The 22,388-nt window shown below is 29.4% G+C and overlaps 2 protein-coding genes across 2 annotated transcripts in view; both read right to left on the bottom strand.

Annotated features, from left to right (window-relative positions):
• LOC142351433 (cytochrome c1, heme protein, mitochondrial-like) overlaps nt 1-22,388 on the bottom strand; it is a 344,310-nt gene that overhangs the window by 236,754 nt on the left and 85,168 nt on the right. The gene's annotated exons all lie outside the window — the stretch shown is intronic.
• The window catches only part of LOC142352027 (lipase member J-like), a 40,982-nt gene continuing 22,165 nt past the window's right edge, over nt 3,572-22,388 (bottom strand). The window contains exon 7 of the mRNA XM_075404364.1: nt 3,572-3,928. Coding sequence (XP_075260479.1) covers nt 3,702-3,928 — 227 coding nt within the window. The 3' untranslated portion in view covers nt 3,572-3,701. The remainder of the gene's footprint in view (nt 3,929-22,388) is intronic.

The following is a 22,388-nucleotide window of genomic DNA, read 5'->3' as shown; positions in this document are numbered from 1 at the left end:
TGATTCGCAGTTCAAGATCAAGTACACAATAGTTATTGTGTACGACATGCCGCATGTAAATCACTAGCAAAAAAAGTGAATTTTTGTTCAAACACCGTTTTCTGACTCTACTTTAAAATTAGAGTGAAAAAATTTTACGCCGCAAAACAACTCGCTTTTTCGCTCCATTTCCTGTCTCGGCGTGACCAAAATCACCACTTCAAATTTGACTTCAAAAACCATGAAAATGTGTGAACAGATCTTAAAAAAAGACAGCGCCCAATACAATTCAAATTCTTTGAATTGTAAAAAACCGCGATTTCCCCAATAATAGCCGCAATCGCTTCGCGACTACTAATTACATAAAATCAACGTTATATATTTTTGAGTCACAATCGATGACAAGTTAAAAGTGTCTAGAGCATTTGGCTCGTCACGTTATTTTTGTAAATAAAAAACTTGCGGTCGGCCAAAAACTCTTCTACGTTGGACCATGCTTAATTTTACAGTAGCTGCCTACACCTTTTTTGGTGTTTATTTACTGACTGGTTGATTGCAACCAAAAACTCCCTCGGAAGTTTGCTGCTCTAAGTAGAGCTGATGGTAACAATCAAAGGTTTAAACAATCACCAATGCTATCAGGCAGCAATCAAGTACTGAAAGAATTGACTTTCAAACTTTTGTCTTCCAAGGACGCTTTATATTTGTTCATTTTGTGTGGCTCAAATTCCCTGCTGAAATGGACAGTTTTAGAAAAATCAAACTACTCGACGTTCATTATTCTTTTGACAAAATTATTTTTTGAACTCATGAGTTCAGTCATGAACATTAAATTTTTTTATTGCACCGTTTTTTCTCAATATAGCGAACCCTCGCAAAGGTCTAAAATGTTTTTTTTTCTAACACAAAACTGTTCAAGTTGCGCCCTTACTTGCTTTGCTTCATTTTCGCACTTATTTTTGATCACTACTTTTTAAATTTATAACTGTAACTTTGCGCTCCTTGAGTGGTCAGTTTACGTTGAAATATCAGCAGAAACAAACTAATGTCAGGAAATTACGCTTAGAAAAACTTTTCTGCCGTTTTACAGCCGAAAAACTCCATTTGAAATTATCAAAAATTCTATTTGAAGTTAAAAAATTACTGCAAAATTCGAGAGATATTATGTTATTCTTTCTGACTCATCTTAAACCCCATTAATGAGCAGCAAGTAATTGAAACTTCCGCCAGTTCTTTTAACCCAGAAACTAAAAGTTATCACCAGACTCCATCTTTTAAGGGAATTAGGACAGCCGAAAAACCTTTCTTAAGCACGTCCACCCAAATCCACTTATGGCAACATGCATTTCAAGTATCTATTTCTCAAGTTTATCGCAATTTTGATTCGCAAATTTTCTCACTTCCGTCAACATTTCTTAAAATCAGTTACCTTCGTTGCTAAAATATTCTGCTGATCAAAAGCAACAATTTAACTGTACTGAACATCATCAATTCGGAGAACTTTCTCTCAAGAAGTCACGTTTCTCTCAAAATTTTAACACTGGTTTACACATTATCTTGAAACGGAACAATACTGGCAAAAATTGAGCAAACTTGGAGGAAACTTTAGGAAAGGGCCTTAGAACCTTATTTTTCTGCTACTCAAAAGCAAATCTCCGTAAGATCACAAATTTCCAGGACTTCCACAAGTCATGTTCACATTTTTTTTTCAAATTTCGACAATTCTCCACACTATCTCAAATGTGCGTTACTGTCTGGTATAATTGAGCAAATTAATGAGCAATTCTCTCGCAAAATTTCTAAGCCCATTTAGGGCAAGCTTGGAACCTCCAACTTAGTAAATTCTCGTTCGCTCAAGAAATATTGTTAACACACAGACCGAGAAGGCATGAACCTACACACCTACACTAACATAGCCGGCAGATTGCCGGAAAATAGCCGCGATAGACGCTCGTGGCCTTCCATGAATTGAAACAACTAAAGAAATAAGATAGACAGATCGACCACCAGTCCTTTAATAGACCAAAGACTTTTTGGGTTAGCTTCGGACTGCCAATTTTTTGACACATACGTTCTATAAGGAAAAAGCCCTTAAATAGCTATTTCAAAATTGATATTCGAAATCAAAAACTCAAGACTCATAATCACGAATTAGGGCATACAAGATTGGCATTACTTAGATGCACACTATTAACTAGTAAATCTTCATAAAAAATTAAAGTTCCATAAGTGAGTTCAGAAGTCATTTTTTTGAGTGAGGTAAGTCACGCAATTGACCTAAAAGCGGAAACAACGTCACGCACATAAATTTTAACTGCAAAGCAATAGTCACTGAAGTCAATTCCAAGAAGTCAGGTCGTAAGAATCATCGATGGAGACGACGAATTAAAAAAACATAGCAGGACAAGTCCTGACGTACAATTCAAAGAATTTTCATTGACTAAACAGAAAACTAGACCTAGAAAGGACTATGAATGGATTGGGAAAACCATTTAGAAAAAAAACCGATCCAAAAAATCGAAAAAACAGAAAAAATCAAAGCGAAATTGCCGCATGCGAACAAAAAACCACTACCGATAAAGCGAATTTTTGTTCAAACACCGTATTCTCACTCTACTTTAAAATTAGAGCGAAAAAATTTCACGCCGCAAAACCACTCGCTTTTTCGCTCCACTTCCTGTTTCGGCGTGACCAAAATCACTACTCCAATTTAACTTCAAAAATCATGAAAATGTGTGAACAGATCTTAAAAAAAAAAGACAGCGCCCCAATACAATTCAAATTCTTTGAATTGTAAAAAACCACGACGTCCCCAATAATAGCCGCTATCGCTTCGCGGCTATTAAAAAGAAGATGCATTTCAACAGCCTAAAAAGTAAGGTTGCATTTTTTAGTATCCAAATTATCTCAAATTTTACTGAAAAAATCTTCATTTAACGCAACAAACAGCAAAATTGGGGTCTACTGATAAGTTACAATATATTTCTGAGAATTCTTTGCAATTGGAGTTTAGCCTCGGGAGTAAGCTTCGTCATCGTTGAGCTCTAATTGACTTATTCTTTCCATAACTATATTCATACATCTTTCGGCGGGCGTTTTAAATTTTAACATGGTTGTTCATATAAAACAAAAGCGAGCAATCAGAAATTGTACCTTTCGTACGTTGTTAAAACCTAGCCGGTAGATTGCCGGAAAATAGCCGCGATAGACGCTTGTGGCCTACAATGAATTGAAACTAAAATTAACATTCGATATTAAAACTCAGGACTCTGTTACTCAAGAATAAGGTCATCTAAGTTTGGCACTACTTAGATGCACATATCTTTAACTAGTGAATGTTCATAGAATTTAAAGTTCCATAAGTGAGTTCAGAAGTTATTTTTTTGAGTGAATTAGGATCGCAATAATAGCCGCCTGGAATTGCTGACGCGGCTATTAATGAACCAATTGTTCGAGTTCGGCCAGAAAAAATGTTTCCAAAAACCAGATTGGTCAGAAAAGGTTTGATAAAAAAAATGCAAAATAACGCCTAACATGGTTCAGAATTTTAAAAATAGCTTTCAACAAATTGCAAGTAAAATAGAGACATGGCTATTGAACAGATTAACTTAATTTTAATTCTATCGAAGTAGTTAACATATTACTGCAGCTTAAGTGTATCATTCTATAAGAGTTGTTACATTGTGGCAAGTCAAGTGTCAGTTGTTTCGTCTATCTATCAATTACACGTTGTCATTGGTGGCTTCGCTCTTTCTGATCTGGAGAATGATCTCTTTGTAGACTCTGTCCTTGGCGGTGGTTCCCCAGACGAAGTCCAAGTGATCAAATCTGTCCAGAGTGTTGTCATAAACAATCGTGTGGTTGATGTCAGCTCTTAGTTTCTCCACATCTTTCGGGTCAGCGAGCCAATCTCTTCCTCCGGAAAAGAGTGACACTGGAATGTCCAGAGCTAAAGCAGACAATTGGACAAGTAATTGCAGTGCAATCATCTCAATTACCAATCTCATCTTCATCCACCATCTTCTCCAAGTTCGAGCTCTACATTTTTCAAGTTTTCCTAGGAAAAAGATTGCACAGTTGCTTCCCAAATTTGCGCCCTAAATAATCAGTAAGTTGTGGAAAAACTTCGTGGCTAATATTTTACTCGCTACATTTTTTTCTTAAAAATTGCTTTTTTTTTTTAAAACTTAAGAGAAGCTTGACAAATTTCAAAAACAACCAGCAAGTTGCAAAAAATATCGGCGATTGATTTCCATGGCATCAATTGCAATTTTCACTTGCAACGAGAGTTGCAACACGAGAGGATGCAATTCACGGCGTTCTTCTTTGTAAAAGAACCAAACAATTAAAAAACAAGAGCATTTTAAAATTTAAAGTCAGGCCTTTTTTTGCTTCATATTTGGAGCTACAAGGATCATCATTTATACAAAACACAAAGCGACAAATGTCGGAAGAATTGCTCTTGAACGACAGGCGAGGCAATTTAATTCAGGGGCTGTAGCCTAGAATCAATTTTTCTTTATGGGTGCAAAAAACTTGTCCCCGGCCGGGATTCGAACCACTGACCTACTAATGATCTACAGCCACAACCACTAACCACTGCACTACAGATCACAAAGTCCTCCTCTTCTGCAACCGATTTTACATTAGCTCTACTTCAGAGCAATAGAGATCACTCACAAATGAAGAACGAAAGCGTGAAAAAGTCACTTGAGAAGTCAAAGAATGGCCTAGAAGAAAAGCGCAAAACTGTCAAGCGAAAAATTTACATAAAAAACATAGCCAGCAGAATACCGGAAACAACTCGAATCGCCCTGCATTATAATTTCTCACCTAACCTAACCAAAATCAGATCATCAAAATAGACAAGAGAAAAAAACAAAAGTAGCCCAACAAAACACATTAAAGTGTTTTAAAAATGCCGACAATTTTTCAGGTGCGGGGTAGGAGCTAGGTGGGGTGAGTGGGTAGATAGGTTGGGGAGGTGGGTAGTGCTGGGGTAGTTGGGCGGGGAGGGGTAGATAGGTGGTGGAGAGGTTTGTGCAGCATAGTTTAGATAATTAGGGAAAACTTATATAGGAACAAAAAATCTCAAAATGCCCTTTTCACCTTGAACATTACCAGCAGTTCCTATTTACTATACATTACAAACGAAGCTACTGTTAAAGTCCAATGTTCGAAAACAGAAGCCAACAATCAAAAACGGAAGGTAAATGCTCGAACAGAAAGAAGTCAAAATTCAAGTCATGAACAAATTTGCCTTCTGCTAAAAAAAGCCTATAGAATCTCAATACTCCTTTTTACACACGTTTACAATAATTGCTATGAACTTCGTTCAAGAGCAATTAATTAGCATTGAGAGCGTTCATATTGAAACAAGAAAAAATCAAAATATTTCATGAATTTGGTAAAATCAATATTGTTAAAAATTTATCACAGAATAAAAAATTGCAAAACAATGTTATTTTCTGATTTTTTCATCAAAGCCTATGATTTACACATTATGAGTCCGAATCCCAAAACTTATACTTTTTTCTTCATTTATGAAGCATTCATTGAACATGCCAAGTTAGCAAACTAACAGCTTTCTGAATAAAGCCCCTACCAATTGTCTGAATTTACAGATGTACACGACTTTTATACCCATTAATTTGGCCTCACTTGTTTTATTCGATAGTCAAACAGCAGTTATTGAACAGTTGAGTTTATTCGAGACTATTTGTCATGTAAGTAGTAATAGTTAAGCAAGAGTGGGGGGGGGGGTAAAAAGACGTACCTATGTATAAAGATTACCGTATAGCCATTTTCCCTCAAATCCCAAAGACGTACCTCACAGCATGATACCCAAGGTGTTTCAAGCGAGGGGGATTAGCAAGTTAATCCCTTAATATTAAATTAGTAAGGTCATTCACTCATTCTCATATTGCACTTAAATTTCCAAAGACGTACCTCACAGCATGACACCCAAGCTGTTCTCTCAAAGGGGATTATCTAGGTAATGTTTTAATATTAAATTAAATAGGATGACTCATTTACACTTACGTACGGTTTACGTGATTTTCAAAAATGTACCTCACAGCATGATACCCAAGCTGTTCACACGAAGGGGATTAGCAAGATAGTGTCTGAACAACAAATCAGTAAGGACATTGACCCCCTACCATATTGCACTTTAATAATGTAAATTTCCAAAGACGTACCTCACAGCATGATACCCAAGCTGTTCACACGAAGGGGATTAGCAAGATAATCCCTTAATATTATATTAGTAAGGTCATTTACCTATTCCCATATTGTACTTTACTAATGTAAATTTTCAAAGACGTACCTCACAGCATGACACCCAAGCTGTTCACTCGAAGGGGATTAGCAAGATAGTGCATTTCAAAGACGTACCTCACAGCAAGATACCAAAGCTGTTCACACAAAGTATATTAGTAGGGCAATGTTTTAATATTAAATTAGACAGGATGACTCATTCACACTTATGTACGGCTTACGTGATTTTCAAAAATGTACCTCACAGCATGATACCCAAGCTGTTCACACGAAGGGGATTAGCAAGATAGTGTCTGAACAACAAAGCAGTAAGGACATTGACCCCCTACCATAATACCCTTTAAAGACGTACCTCACAGCATGATACCCAAGCTGTTCACGCGAGGGGGATTAGCAAGATAATCCCTTAATATTATATTAGTTAGGTCATTTACCTATTCCCATATTGTACTTTACTAATGTAAATTTTCAAAGACGTACCTCACAGCATGCCACCCAAGCTGTTCACTCGAAGGGGATTAGCAAGATAGTGCATTTCAAAGACGTACCTCACAGCATGATACCAAAGCTGTTCACACAAAGTATATTAGTAGGGCAATGTTTTAATATTAAATTAGACAGGATGACTCATTCACACTTATGTACGGCTTACGTGATTTTCAAAAATATACCTCACAGCATGATACCCAAGCTGTTCACACGAGGGGATTAGCAAGATAATCCCTTGATATTAAATTGGTAAGGTCATTGACTCCCTACCATCTTACACTTTAATAATGTAAATTTCCAAAAACGTACCTCACAGCATGATACCCACGCTGTTCACACTAAAGAGATTAGCAAGATAGTGCCTTAACAACAATTCAGTAAGGTCATTGACCCCCTACCATATTACACTTTACTAAGGTCAATTTCAAAAGACGTACCTCACAGCTTGATACCCAAGCTTTTCACACGAAAGGGATTAGCAGTATAATGTTTTAATAATAAATTAGGTAGGAAGACTCATTTACAGTTACGTACGTTAGACGTGATTTTCAAAAACGTACCTCACAGTATGATACCCACGCTGTTCACACGAAGGGGATTAGCAAGATAGAGCCTTAACAACAAATTAAAAAGGTCATTTACCCTTTCCCATATTACACTTTACTAATGTAAATTTCCAAAGATGTACCTCACAGCGTGACAGCAAAGCTGTTCACACGAAGAAGATTAGCAAGTTAATCCCTTAATATTAAATTAGGTCATTTAATCATTCCCATATTGCACTTTAATAATGTAAATTTTCAAAGACGTACCTCACAGCATGACACCCAAGCTGTTCTCTCAAAGGGGATTAGTTAGGTAATGTTTTAATATTAAATTAGATAGGGTGTCTCATTTACACTTACGTACGGTTTACTAGATTTTCAAAAGTGTACCTCACAGCATGATACCCAAGCTGTATTACAATATTACTGTATTACAATATTACAATATTACTTGCTAAAAGTACCAAATTCTTGCCAAAAATAGACAACTGTTACCAAAAATTATCCAATTATTACCAAAAAATACCACATTCTTGCTTAAAAATACACAATTCTTGCCAAAAATATCCAATTCTTGCTAAAAAATACCCAACTCTTGAAGAAACACCCAATTCATGCCAAAAAATACCAAATTCTGTCTAAAAAATACCCAAAACTTGCTAAAAAGTACCAAAAATTAGACAAATGTTATCAAAAATTATCCAATTATTGCCGAAAAATTCACAATTCTTGCCTAAAAACACACAATTTCTGCCCAAAAATACCCAATTCTTGCTAAAAATATCGAATTCTTGAGAAAAACACACCAATCATTTTATCTAAAAAACACACCCAATTTTATCTAAAAAATATCCAAAAAATGCAAAAATATTACCCAATTCATGCTAAAAACTACCCAATTCTGTCTAAAAACTACACAAAACTTGCTAAAAAGTACCCAATTGCTGCCAAAAAAAGCCAATTATTACGAAAAATTATCCAATTATTGCCAAAAAATATCAAATTCTTGCTTAAAAATGCCCAATTCTTGCCAAAAAAAACAATTCTTGATAAAAAAAATCCGCAATTCTGACAAACACTTTCCAAAACCTTAAAAGAAATTAACCAATACAGGTTGAAAATAGCCATTTCTTACCAAAAAAAACTACATTTTTGCCAAAAAAACCTAATCTCTATCAAAACCGAAACAATTCTATTAAAAACTGTCCAATTCCTGCCACTTATATTTACCAAAAGTAGCTGAATCTTGTCAAAAATACTCAACAAGGTACATCTTCTTTTGTAAGAGCGAATCTTCTCAGGTGATCGATAGAGGTTTTATGAGCACAAATTTATCAGGAATTTTTCACTATCGTTAGAAATTAGTCGTAAATGTATCAATTAAGTCCTAATACCAAAAAAATCACGTCATACTGTCTTCGCAAATACGGACAATTAGGTGATTTCATCCTTGCAAGGGAGCCGCTCAACAAAATGTAGGTCAACTAAGACGTATGATTACCACAATTACCGAATTACAGATACCTAGGTATTCTATGGGTCATTGAATTCATGTGAGCCACATCGAAAACAAAACTTTACAAGTCTCAGACAACATGGAACTAAGCAGATTCGTCCGTGGACATTTTTGTGACTATGAGTTTGCTTATAGACCAATGTATAAAAATTTACTCAGATTTTTTGACCAGGAGAGAGAACTTAAATTCCTCTGGTGTTTGTCTGACGACTTTGAAGATTTGCAGAAACCTGATAAGGATTGTGACGAGTGGGAAAATGTGTCACTGACAGAGAGTTTTATTGCAAGTAGAGAAGAAGAAAACGCAATTGACCCCAAGTTTGGCATGAAAAAATTTGACAAGACAGCTCCCTTGTTTTTCTACGGAAACTGGGCAAGATGTAAAGGAAGAGGTACAGGAAGCGTCGGCTGTTAAAAACACTTCACTAAAGTCTGTCGGAACCAACCTTAATACAATCTAGCTTGCTGGTATGCCTCGCTATACTCTCCCTCACTTGACTAATGAAAAACTCATTACTAACATCACGTGACCTTACTAAAAACAGAAATGACAAACACAATCATTTTTTACACAACTTTCATTGACTTAACAAAATGTTTTATAAGATCTTATCGGCTACGAGGTTTTTTGTTCCCAATTCTTTTGTGTTTTAATTAAGTTTCATTGGCTCGATATATCGAGGTTAATTTTCAAGATATTTCAGTCATTTGTTTCTTCACCCTTACATTGTTCAGTTACCCTTATTCATCCAGGTTTTCTTATTTTCTGCTTCCAGATCTCATCTTTTGCTCAATTCACCAAAAGTAACTACCAAAAGTAGTAGTTCCAGTCATATCTTTTCGTAGTTTCATTCTTGTCAACATATTCAATTGTTACGGAAACATGCTTTCATGGTTTCCCGAAAATGAAAAACGCAAAAACTCTTCTTATCAGCCTGTAAAATATGGGACAAAAATATAAATTCCGAGAAAAATGACCAAAAATTTCCTCATGGAGGACTTATTGGTTAAGCAAGTTCCTTTCTTGACTTTTTCTTTACTAGATTGAAAGTTTTTCGATTACTTGCTGTACTGCACGATTCTGCCGAAGGGTCCAGGATACTGTTACATGTTACAAAATTTTTCCAGCTCATGTTTCATGGGTTAACTGGGTTAATCTTTTTTGTTCTTATTAAACTTTTCCATCCTCAATTTTTCAAAAGACTAGACTGCTAATCATTTTTTGATATTGTACTCTAAAAAAAGAATGTCTCTAGTTGTATTTGATATTGAGTGCGTGGAGGGGAAAATTGTTAAGGAGTTGGGTGTTTTCAAGGACGGAATTGTTTTGGGATTCAGTTTCCTGCTACCCAAAGACTACCAACCTACTTTTCAAGCAAGGTGGAACACTAAAAACTTACATGGGATCAATTGGAGCAGTGGAAAACTGGAATATATTGAGTTGTCATCAATCATTCACCATTATTGTTCACCTAAAACAGAATACTTTGCGAAAGGTTTGGAGAAATGTAATCTCCTCTCAAATTACTTGTGTAAAGATGTGGAGAATCTAGATGATCTTGGATGTCCAAAAGTTTCCAAACTTCTCAACAATTTGGATACTGACTGGGATTGCAGCAACTATCCGTATCGACACGAAAAAAACCTTTCACTGTGCAGAGAAGAAAGCTTATGCTTTCGGAATTTGGACTCTTGATCATTTTGATAACGTATAATATTTGTAATTTCTAATTGTATTTGTGATCGTTTCGTAATTAATTGTTTTTATTTTACTACTTTTTAAATCAGAGAAAGGTCGCATTGGAATATGATTAGCTCGCTGCAGATTATATGATGGCATAATAATGCTAGAAATTGACTAGTTTTCAAAATAATAATAGATATTACTTTTGAAATTGGGAACCAAGAAATTTCAGTTTAAAAGGTCACAGTAAAATGAAATATTAAAAATTAAATTAAAAAAACATTCGAAAACTTCAAAAACTGGAGATTTGAAAATGATAAAAATTTAAAAAAAACACAATTTTTGTTGAAAACCTTATGTCAAAAACGATATTTAAGTAGCTTAAAAACATCAAAAACTAACAAACCGAAAATAAAAAAAAATCAATATACACGTTTTTTGTTTCAAATTTCATGTAATAAAAAACTGTACGTTTTTCATTGTTTTTTATGTTAAACAATGCAAGACAGTGCCCTAAAAAATTAGTTTTAAACAAAAAACAATAAAAAAAATATTAAAGTGATAATGTATAAAGATTACGTATAGCCCATTTTACCTCAAATCCCAAAGACGTACTTCACAGCATGATACCCAAGCTGTTCACGCGAGGGGGTTTAGCAAGATAATCCCTAAATATTAAATTAGTAAGGTCATTTACCCATTCCCACATTGCGCTTTAATAAGGTAAATTTCCAAAGACGTACCTCACAGCATGACACCCAAGCAGTTCATATAAAGGGGATAAGCAAGATAGTGCCTCAACAACGAATCAGTAAGGTCGTTTACCCCTTACCATATTACACTTTAATAATGTAAGTTTCCGAAGTCATACCTCACGGCATGACACGCAAGCCGTTCACACGAGGGGGATTAGCAAGATAATCGCTTAATATTAAATTAGTAAGGTCATTTACACATTCCCATATTGCGCTTTAATAAGGTAAATTTCCAAAGACGTACCTCACAGCATGACACCCAAGCAATTCACATAAAGGGGATAAGCAAGATAGTGCCTTAACAACGAATCAGTAAGGTCGTTTACCCCTTACCATATTACACTTTAATAATGTAAGTTTCCGAAGTCGTACCTCACGGCATGACACGCAAGCCGTTCACACGAGGGGGATTAGCAAGATAACCCCTAAATATTAAATTAGTAAGGTCATTTACCCATTCCCATATTGCGCTTTAATAAGGTAAATTTCCAAAGACGTACCTCACAGCATGACACCCAAGCAGTTCACATAAAGGGGATATACAAGATAGTGCCTTAACAACGAATCAGTAAGGTCGTTTACCCCTTACCATATTACACTTTAATAATGTAAGTTTCCGAAGTCGTACCTCACGGCATGACACGCAAGCCGTTCACACGAGGGGGATTAGCAAGATAATCCCTTAATATTAAATTAGTAAGGTCATTTACCCATTCCCATATTGCAGTTTAATAATGTAAATTTCCGAAGACGTGCCTCACAGCATGACACCCAAGCTGTTCAAACGAAGGGGATTAGCAAGATAGTGCCTTAACAACAAATTTGTTAGAATGAGTCATATGTTCACCAGAAGGAACTAGGGGTATTAGTAGGTATTAAAGAAACAGCGGGTATCCAACTGTTGGGACATAAGCTAATTACTCAATATCATGGGTCTTTTTAGAATTGAGTATATATTGAATTTGGTATTTTATTGTAAAATTCTGAATTGGGTATATATTGAATTGGGTATTTTTACGTAAAATTTTGAATTTAATTATTTTGTTTGAAAATGTTTTACTAAAATAGTTTTTAATCAAAGATTTCGTTTTCTACATAAGGTTTTTAACGAAAAATGTAAATTTTATTGTTTTTTATTTTTCTATTTTTCCATTTTTCAGTTTTTGAAGTTTTTCAATGCAAAATTTTTAAATTAATTTTTTTTCATTAAAAAGTGTCGTTTTACTAAAATAATTTTTGTTGTTTTTTATTTTTCTATTTTTACATTTTTCAGTTTTTGAAGTTTTTTAATGTAAAATTTTCAACATAATTATTTTTTATTAAAAAATGTCGTTTTACTAAAATACTTTTTTTTCAAAAATGTCGTTTTTTACAAGGTTTTTAACAAAAAATGTAAACTTTGTTGTTTCTTATTTTTCTATTTTTACAATTTTCAGTATTTGGAGTTTTTTTCATGTAAAATTTTCAATTTAATTATTTTTTTCATTAAAAAATGTTGTTTTACTAAAATTTTTTTTTTCAAAAATGTCGTTTTTTACATAAGTTTTTAAACAAAAAATGTAAAATTTGTTGTTTTTTATTTTTCTATTTTCACATTTTTCAGTTTTTGAAGTTTTTTAATGTAAAATTTTCAATTTAATTATTTTTGTTCTTTAAAAAATGTTGCTTTACTAAAATAGTTTTTTTTAAAAAAATGTTTTTCACATAAGGTTTTAACCAAAAATGTATATTTTGTTGTTTTTTATTTTTCTATTTTTCCATTTTTCAAAATTTGAAGGTTTTTCATTTACAATGAAAAAGCTTCAAAAGCTGAAAAATGGAAAAATAGAAAAATAAAAAACAACAAAATATACATTTTTGGTTAAAACCTTATGTAAAAAACGACATTTTTCTTTTTAAAATAAAAACTATTTTAGTAAAACAACATTTTTAAAAAATAATTAAATTGAAAATTTTACATTAAAAAACTTCAAAAACTGAAAAATGTGAAATTAGAAAAATAAAAAACATCAAAATTTACATTTTTTGTTAAAAAACTTATGTAAAAAACGAAATTTTTGATATTTGTAATTATTTTTTTTCTTTAAAAAATGTTGTTTTACTAAAATAGTTTTTTTTTAAAAAATGTTTTTTACATAAGGTTTTAACCAAAAATGTATATTTTGTTGTTTTTTATTTTTCTACTTTTCCATTTTTCAAATTTTGAAGTTTTTTTATTTACAATGAAAAAACTTCAAAAGCTGAAAAATGGAAAAATAGAAAAATAAAAAACAAAATATACATTTTTGGTTAAAACCTTATGTAAAAAACGACATTTTTTTTAAAAAAAAAACTATTTTAGTAAAACAACATTTAAAAAAAAATATTTAAATTGAAAATTTTACATTAAAAAACTTCAGAAACTGAAAAATGTGAAATTAGAAAAATAAAAAACATCAAAATTTACATTTTTTGTTAAAAAACTTATGTAAAAAACAACATTTTTGAAAAAAAAACTTTTTAGTAAGACATTTTTTAATAAAAATAATTAAATTGAAAATTTTACATGAAAAAACTCCAAATACTGAAAATTGTAAAAATAGAAAAATAAGAAAGAACAAAGTTTACATTTTTTGTTAAAAACCTAATGTAAAAAACATTTTTGAAAAAAAAGTATTTTAGTAAAACGACATTTTTTAATAAAAAAATAATTATGTTGAAAATTTTACATTAAAAAACTTCAAAAACTGAAAAATGTAAAAATAGAAAAATAAAAAACAACAAAATTTACATTTTTTGTTAAAAACCTTATATGAAAAACGACATTTTTGAAAAAAAATTATTTTAGTAAACTGACACTTTTCAATGAAAAAAAATTAATTTGAAAATTTTGCATTGAAAAACCTCAAAAACTGAAAAATGTAAAAATAGAAAAACAAAAAACAACAAAATTTACATTTTTTTTTAACTCTTATGTAAAAAAACGACATTTTTGAAAAAAAAATTATTTTAGTAAAACAATATTTTTTAATATAAAACAATAAAAATGAAAATTTTACATTGGAAAAACTTCACAAACTGAAAAATGGAAAAATAGAAAAATAAAAAACATTAAAATTTACATTTTTCGTTAAAAACCTTATGTAGAAAACGAAATCTTTGATTGAAAACTATTTTAGTAAAACATTTTCAAACAAAATAATTAAATTAAAATTTTTACATAAAAATACCCAATTCAATATATATCCAATTCACAATTTTACAATAAAATACCAAATTCAATATATACTCAATTCAAAAAAGACCCATGATATTGAGTAATTAGCTTATGTCCCAACAGTTGGATACCCGCTGTTTCTTTAATACCTACTAATACCCCTAGTTCCTTCTGGTGAACATATGACTCATTCTAACAAATTTGTTGTTAAGGCACTATCTTGCTAATCCCCTTGGTTTGAACAGCTTGGGTGTCATGCTTTGAGGCTTTAAGGTTTTTAACAAAAAATGTAAATTTTTTTGTTTTTTATTTTTCTATTTTTACAATTTTCAGTTTTTGAAGTTTTTCAATGTAAAATTTTCAACATAATTATTTTTTTATTAAAAAATGTCGTTTTACTAAAATATTTTTTTTCAAAAATGTCGTTTTTTACATAAGGTTTTTAACAAAAAATGTAAACTTTGTTGTTTCTTATTTGTCTATTTTTACAATTTTCAGTATCTGGAGTTTTTTTCATGTAAAATTTTCAAATTAATTATTTTTTTCATTATAAAATGTTGTTTTACTAAAATTTTTTTTTTTTCAAAAATGTCGAAAAATGAAAAATGGAAAAAATGGAAAAATAGAAAAATAAAAAACAACAAAATATACATTTTTGGTTAAAACCTTATGTAAAAAACGACATTTTTCTAAAAAAAAACTATTTTAGTAAATCAACATTTTTTGAAGAAAAAAAATAATTAAATTGAAAATTTTACATTAAAAAACTTCAAAAACTGAAAAATGTGAAATTAGAAAAATAAAAAACATCAAAATTTACATTTTTTGTTAAAAAAACTTATGTAAAAAACGACATTTTTGAAAAAAAATTTTTTAGTAAGACATTTTTTAATGAAAAAATTAATTAAATTGAAAATTTTACATGAAAAAAACTCCAAATACTGAAAATTGTAAAAATAGAAAAATAAGAAAGAACAACGTTTACATTTTTTGTTAAAAACCTAATGTAAAAAACGACATTTTTGAAAAAAAAAGTATTTTAGTAAAACGACATTTTTTAATAAAATAATTATGTTGAAAATTTTACATTAAAAAACTTCAAAAACTGAAAAATGTAAAAATAGAAAAATAAAAAACAACAAAATTTACATTTTTTGTTAAAAACCTTATATGAAAAACGACATTTTTGAAAAAAAATTATTTTAGTAAACTGACACTTTTCAATGAAAAAAAATTAATTTGAAAATTTTGCATTGAAAAACCTCAAAAACTGAAAAATGTAAAAATAGAAAAACAAAAAACAACAAAATTTACATTTTTTTTTAACTCTTATGTAAAAAAACGACATTTTTGAAAAAAAAATTATTTTAGTAAAACAATATTTTTTAATATAAAACAATAAAAATGAAAATTTTACATTGGAAAAACTTCACAAACTGAAAAATGGAAAAATAGAAAAATAAAAAACATTAAAATTTACATTTTTCGTTAAAAACCTTATGTAGAAAACGAAATCTTTGATTGAAAACTATTTTAGTAAAACATTTTCAAACAAAATAATTAAATTAAAATTTTTACATAAAAATACCCAATTCAATATATATCCAATTCACAATTTTACAATAAAATACCAAATTCAATATATACTCAATTCAAAAAAGACCCATGATATTGAGTAATTAGCTTATGTCCCAACAGTTGGATACCCGCTGTTTCTTTAATACCTACTAATACCCCTAGTTCCTTCTGGTGAACATATGACTCATTCTAACAAATTTGTTGTTAAGGCACTATCTTGCTAATCCCCTTCGTTTGAACAGCTTGGGTGTCATGCTTTGAGGCTTTAAGGTTTTTAACAAAAAATGTAAATTTTGTTGTTTTTTATTTTTCTATTTTTACATTTTTCAGTTTTTGAAGTTTTTCAATGTAAAATTTTCAACATAATTATTTTTTTATTAAAAAATGTCGTTTTACTAAAATACTTTTTTTTCAAAAATGTCGTTTTTTACATAAGGTTTTTAACAAAAAATGTAAACTTTGTTGTTTCTTATTTGTCTATTTTTACAATTTTCAGTATCTGGAGTTTTTTTCATGTAAAATTTTCAATTTAATTATTTTTTTCATTAAAGAATGTTGTTTTACTAAAATTTTTTTTTTCAAAAATGTCGTTTTTTACATAAGTTAACAAAAAATGTAAATTTTGTTGTTTTTTATTTTTCTATTTTCACATTTTTCAGTTTTTGAAGTTTTTTAATGTAAAATTTTCAATTTAATTATTTTTCTTTAAAAAATGTTGTTTTACTAAAATAGTTTTTTTTTAAAAAAATGTTTTTTACATAAGGTTTTAACCAAAAATGTATATTTTGTTGTTTTTTATTTTTCTATTTTTCCATTTTTCAAATTTTGAAGTTTTTTCATTTACAATGAAAAAACTTCAAAAGCTGAAAAATGGAAAAATAGAAAAATAAAAAACAACAAAATATACATTTTTGGTTAAAACCTTATGTAAAAAACGACATTTTTCTAAAAAAAACTATTTTAGTAAATCAACATTTTTTAAAGAAAAAAATAATTAAATTGAAAATTTTACATTAAAAAACTTCAAAAACTGAAAAATGTGAAATTAGAAAAATAAAAAACATCAAAATTTACATTTTTTGTTAAAACTTATGTAAAAAACGACATTTTTGAAAAAAAATTTTTAGTAAGACATTTTTTAATGAAAAAATTAATTAAATTGAAAATTTTACCTGAAAAAAACTCCAAATACTGAAAATTGTAAAAATAGAAAAATAAGAACGAACAAAGTTTACATTTTTTGTTGAAAACCTAATGTAAAAAACGACATTTTTGAAAAAAAGTATTTTAGTAAAACGACATTTTTTAATAAAAAAATAATTATGTTGAAAATTTTACATTAAATAACTTCAAAAACTGAAAAATGTAAAAATAGAATAATAAAAAACAACAAAATTTACATTTTTTGTTAAAAACCTTATATGAAAAACGACATTTTTGAAAAAAATTATTTTAGTAAACTGACACTTTTCAATGAAGAAAAATTAATTTGAAAACTTTGCATTGAAAAACCTCAAAAACCGAAAAATGTAAAAATAGAAAAACAAAAAACAACAAAATTTACATTTTTTTTAACTCTTATGTAAAAAACGACATTTTTGAAAAAAAAATTATTTTAGTAAAACAATATTTTTTAATATAAAACAAAAAAAATGAAAATTTTACATTGGAAAAACTTCAAAAACTGAAAAATGGAAAAATAGAAAAATAAAAAACATTAAAATTTACATTTTTCGTTAAAAACCTTATGTAGAAAACGAAATCTTTGATTGAAAACTATTTTAGTAAAACATTTTCAAACAAAATAATTAAATTCAAAATTTTACATAAAAATACCCAATTCAATATATACCCAATTCACAATTTTACAATAAAATACCAAATTCAATACATACTCAATTCAAAAAAGACCCATGATATTGAGTAATTAGCTTATGTCCCAACAGTTGGATACCCGCTGTTTCTTTAATACCTACTAATACCCCTAGTTCCTTCTGGTGAACATATGACTCATTCTAACAAATTTGTTGTTAAGGCACTATCTTGCTAATCCCCTTCGTTTGAACAGCTTGGGTGTCATGCTTTGAGGCTTTAAGGTTTTTAACAAAAAATGTAAATTTTGTTGTTTTTTATTTTTCTATTTTTACATTTTTCAGTTTTTGAAGTTTTTCAATGTAAAATTTTCAACATAATTATTTTTTTATTAAAAAATGTCGTTTTACTAAAATACTTTTTTTTCAAAAATGTCGTTTTTTACATAAGGTTTTTAACAAAAAATGTAACCTTTGTTGTTTCTTATTTGTCTATTTTTACAATTTTCAGTATCTGGAGTTTTTTTCATGTAAAATTTTCAATTTAATTATTTTTTTCATTAAAAAATGTTGTTTTACTAAAAATTTTTTTTTCAAAAATGTCGTTTTTTACATAAGTTAACAAAAAATGTAAATTTTGTTTTTTTTATTTTTCTATTTTCACATTTTTCAGTTTTTGAAGTTTTTTAATGTAAAATTTTCAATTTAATTATTTTTCTTTAAAAAATGTTGTTTTACTAAAATAGTTTTTTTTTTTAAAAATGTTTTTTACATAAGGTTTTAACCAAAAATGTATATTTTGTTGTTTTTTATTTTTCTATTTTTCCATTTTTCAAATTTTGAAGTTTTTTCATTTACAATGAAAAAACTTCAAAAGCTGAAAAATGGAAAAATAAAAAACAACAAAATATACATTTTTGGTTAAAACCTTATGTAAAAAACGACATTTTTCTAAAAAAAAACTTTTAGTAAATCAACATTTTTTAAAGAAAAAAAATAATTAAATTGAAAATTTTACATTAAAAAACTTCAAAAACTGAAAAATGTGAAATAAGAAAAATAAAAAACATCAAAATTTACATTTTTTGTTAAAAAAACTTATGTAAGAAACGACATTTTTGAAAAAAATTTTTTTAGTAAGACATTTTTTAATGAAAAAATTAATTAAATTGAAAATTTTACGTGAAAAAAACTCCAAATACTGAAAATTGTAAAAATAGAAAAATAAGAAAGAACAAAGTTTACATTTTTTGTTGAAAACCTAATGTAAAAAAGGACATTTTTGAAAAAAAGTATTTTAGTAAAACGACATTTTTTAATAAAAAAATAATTATGTTGAAAATTTTACATTAAATAACTTCAAAAACTGAAAAATGTAAAAATAGAATAATAAAAAACAACAAAATTTACATTTTTTGTTAAAAACCTTATATGAAAAACGACATTTTTGAAAAAAATTATTTTAGTAAACTGACACTTTTCAATGAAAAAAATTAATTTGAAAACTTTTCATTGAAAAACCTCAAAAACCGAAAAATGTAAAAATAGAAAAACAAAAAACAACAAAATTTACATTTTTTTTAACTCTTATGTAAAAAACGACATTTTTGAAAAAAAAATTATTTTAGTAAAACAATATTTTTTAATATAAAACAAAAAAATGAAAATTTTACATTGGAAAAACTTCAAAAACTGAAAAATGGAAAAATAAAAAACATTAAAATTTACATTTTTCGTTAAAAACCTTATGTAGAAAACGAAATCTTTGATTAAAAACTATTTTAGTAAAACATTTTCAAACAAAATAATTAAATTCAAAATTTTACATAAAAATACCCAATTCAATATATACCCAATTCACAATTTTACAATAAAATACCAAATTCAATACATACTCAATTCAAAAAAGACCCATGATATTGAGTAATTAGCTTATGTCCCAACAGTTGGATACCCGCTGTTTCTTTAATACCTACTGATACCCCTAGTTCCTTCTGGTGAACATATGACTCATTCTAACAAATTTGTTGTTAAGGCACTATCTTGCTAATCCCCTTCGTTTGAACAGCTTGGGTGTCATGCTTTGAGGCACGTCTTTGGAAATTTACATTATTAAACTGCAATATGGGAATGGATAAATGACCTTACTAATTTAATATTAAGGGATTATCTTGCTAATCCCCTCGTGTGAACGGCTTGCGTGTCATGCCGTGAGGTACGACTTCGGAAACTTACATTATTAAAGTGTAATATGGTAAGGGGTAAACGACCTTACTGATTCGTTGTTAAGGCACTATCTTGCATATCCCCTTTATGTGAACTGCTTGGGTGTCATGCTGTGAGGTACGTCTTTGGAAATTTACCTTATTAAAGCGCAATATGGGAATAGGTAAATGACCTTACTAATTTAATATTTAGGGGTTATCTTGCTAATCCCCCTCGTGTGAACGGCTTGCGTGTCATGCCGTGAGGTACGACTTCGGAAACTTACATTATTAAAGTGTAATATGGTAAGGGGTAAACGACCTTACTGATTCGTTGTTAAGGCACTATCTTGCTTATCCCCTTTATGTGAATTGCTTGGGTGTCATGCTGTGAGGTACGTCTTTGGAAATTTACCTTATTAAAGCGCAATATGGGAATGGGTAAATGACCTTACTAATTTAATATTTAGGGATTATCTTGCTAAACCCCCTCGCGTAAACAGCTTGGGTATCATGCTGTGAGGTACGTCTTTGGGATTTGAGGTAAAATGGGCTATACGTAATCTTTATACATTATCATTTTAATATTTTTTTTATCGTTTTTTAAGATTAAAACTAATTTTTGAAGGCACTATCTTGCATTGTTTAACATAAAAAACAATGAAAAACGTACAGTTTTTTATTACATAAAATTTTAAACAAAAAAACGTGTATATTGATTTTTTTATTTTCGGTTTGTTAGTTTTTGATGTTTTTAAGCTACTTTTGTTCAATTAAATTTTTTTATAGTCGTTTTTTTTAAAATACATGTTGATTCAAAATATCGTTTTTGACATAAGGTTTTCAACAAAAATTGTGTTTTTTTAAATTTTTCTCCTTTTCAAATCTCCAGTTTTTGAAGTTTTCGAATGTTTTTTAAATTTAATTTTTAATATTTCATTTTACTGTGACCTTTTAAACTGAAATTTCTTGGTTCCCAATTTCAAAAGAAATATCTATTATTATTTTGAAAACTAGTCAATTTCTAGCATTATTATGCCATCATATAATCTGCAGCGAGATAATCATATTCCAATGCGACATTTCTCTGATTTAAAAAGTAGTAAAATAAAAACAATTAATTACAAAACGATCACAAAAACAATTAGAAATTACAAATATACGTTATCAAAATGATCAAGAGTCCAAATTCCGAAAGCATAAGCTTTCTTCTCTGCACAGTGAAAGGTTTTTTCGTGTCGATACGGATAGTTGCTGCAATCCCAGTCAGTATCCAAATTGTTGAGAAGTTTGGAAACTTTTGGACAACCAAGATCATCTAGATTCTCCACATCTTTACACAAGTAATTTGAGAGGAGATTACATTTCTCCAAACCTTTCGCAAAGTAATCTGTTGTAGGTGAACAATAATGGTGAATGATTGATGACAACTCAATATATTCCAGTTTCCACTGCTCCAATTGATCCCATGTAAATTTTTAGTGTTCCACCTTGCTTGAAAAGTAGGTTGGTAGTCTTTGTGTGGCAGGAAACTGAATCCCAAAACAATTCCGTCCTTGAAAACACCCAACTCCTTAACAATTTTCCCCTCCAAGCACTCAATATCAAATACAACGAGAGACATTCCTTTTTCTAGATTACAATATCAAAAAATGATTAGCAGTCTAGTCTTTTGAAAAATTGAGGATGGAAAAGTTTAATAAGAACAAAAAAGATTAACCCAGTTAACCCATGAAACATGAGCTGGGAAAATTTGGTAACATGTAACAGTATCCTGGACCCTTCGGCAGAATCGTGCAGTACAGCAACTAATCGAAAAACTTTCAATCTAGTAAAGAAAAAGTCAAGAAAGGAACTTGCTTAACCAATAAGTCCTCCATCAGGAAATTTTTGGTCATTTTATTCGGAATTTATATTTTTGTCCCATATTTTACAGGCTGATAAGAAAGAGTTTTTGCGTTTTTCATTTTCGGGAAACCATTGAAGTATGTTTCCGTAACAATTGAATATGTTGACAAGAATGAAACTACCAAAAGATATGACTGGAACTACTACTTTTGGTAGTTACTTTTGGTGAATTGAGCAAAAGATGAGATCTGGAAGCAGAAAATAAGAAAACCTGGATGAATAAGGGTAACTGAACAATGTAAGGGTAAAGAAACAAATGACTGAAATATCTTGAAAATTAACCTCGATATATCGAGCCAATGAAACTTAATTAAAACACAGAAGTATTGGGAACAAAAAACCTCGTAGCCGATAAGATCTTATAAAACATGTGAGGGAGAGTATAGCGAGGCATACCAGCAAGCTAGATTGTACTAAGGTTGGTTCCGACAGACTTTAGTGAAG

Source organism: Convolutriloba macropyga, chromosome 13, assembly GCF_964194025.1.
Source record: "Convolutriloba macropyga chromosome 13, txConMacr16.3, whole genome shotgun sequence".
In the NCBI taxonomy this organism is placed as follows: Eukaryota; Metazoa; Xenacoelomorpha; order Acoela; family Convolutidae; genus Convolutriloba; species Convolutriloba macropyga.
The sequence above is the reverse complement of the archived record's forward strand: the minus strand, read 5'-3'. Positions and strand labels throughout refer to the sequence as shown.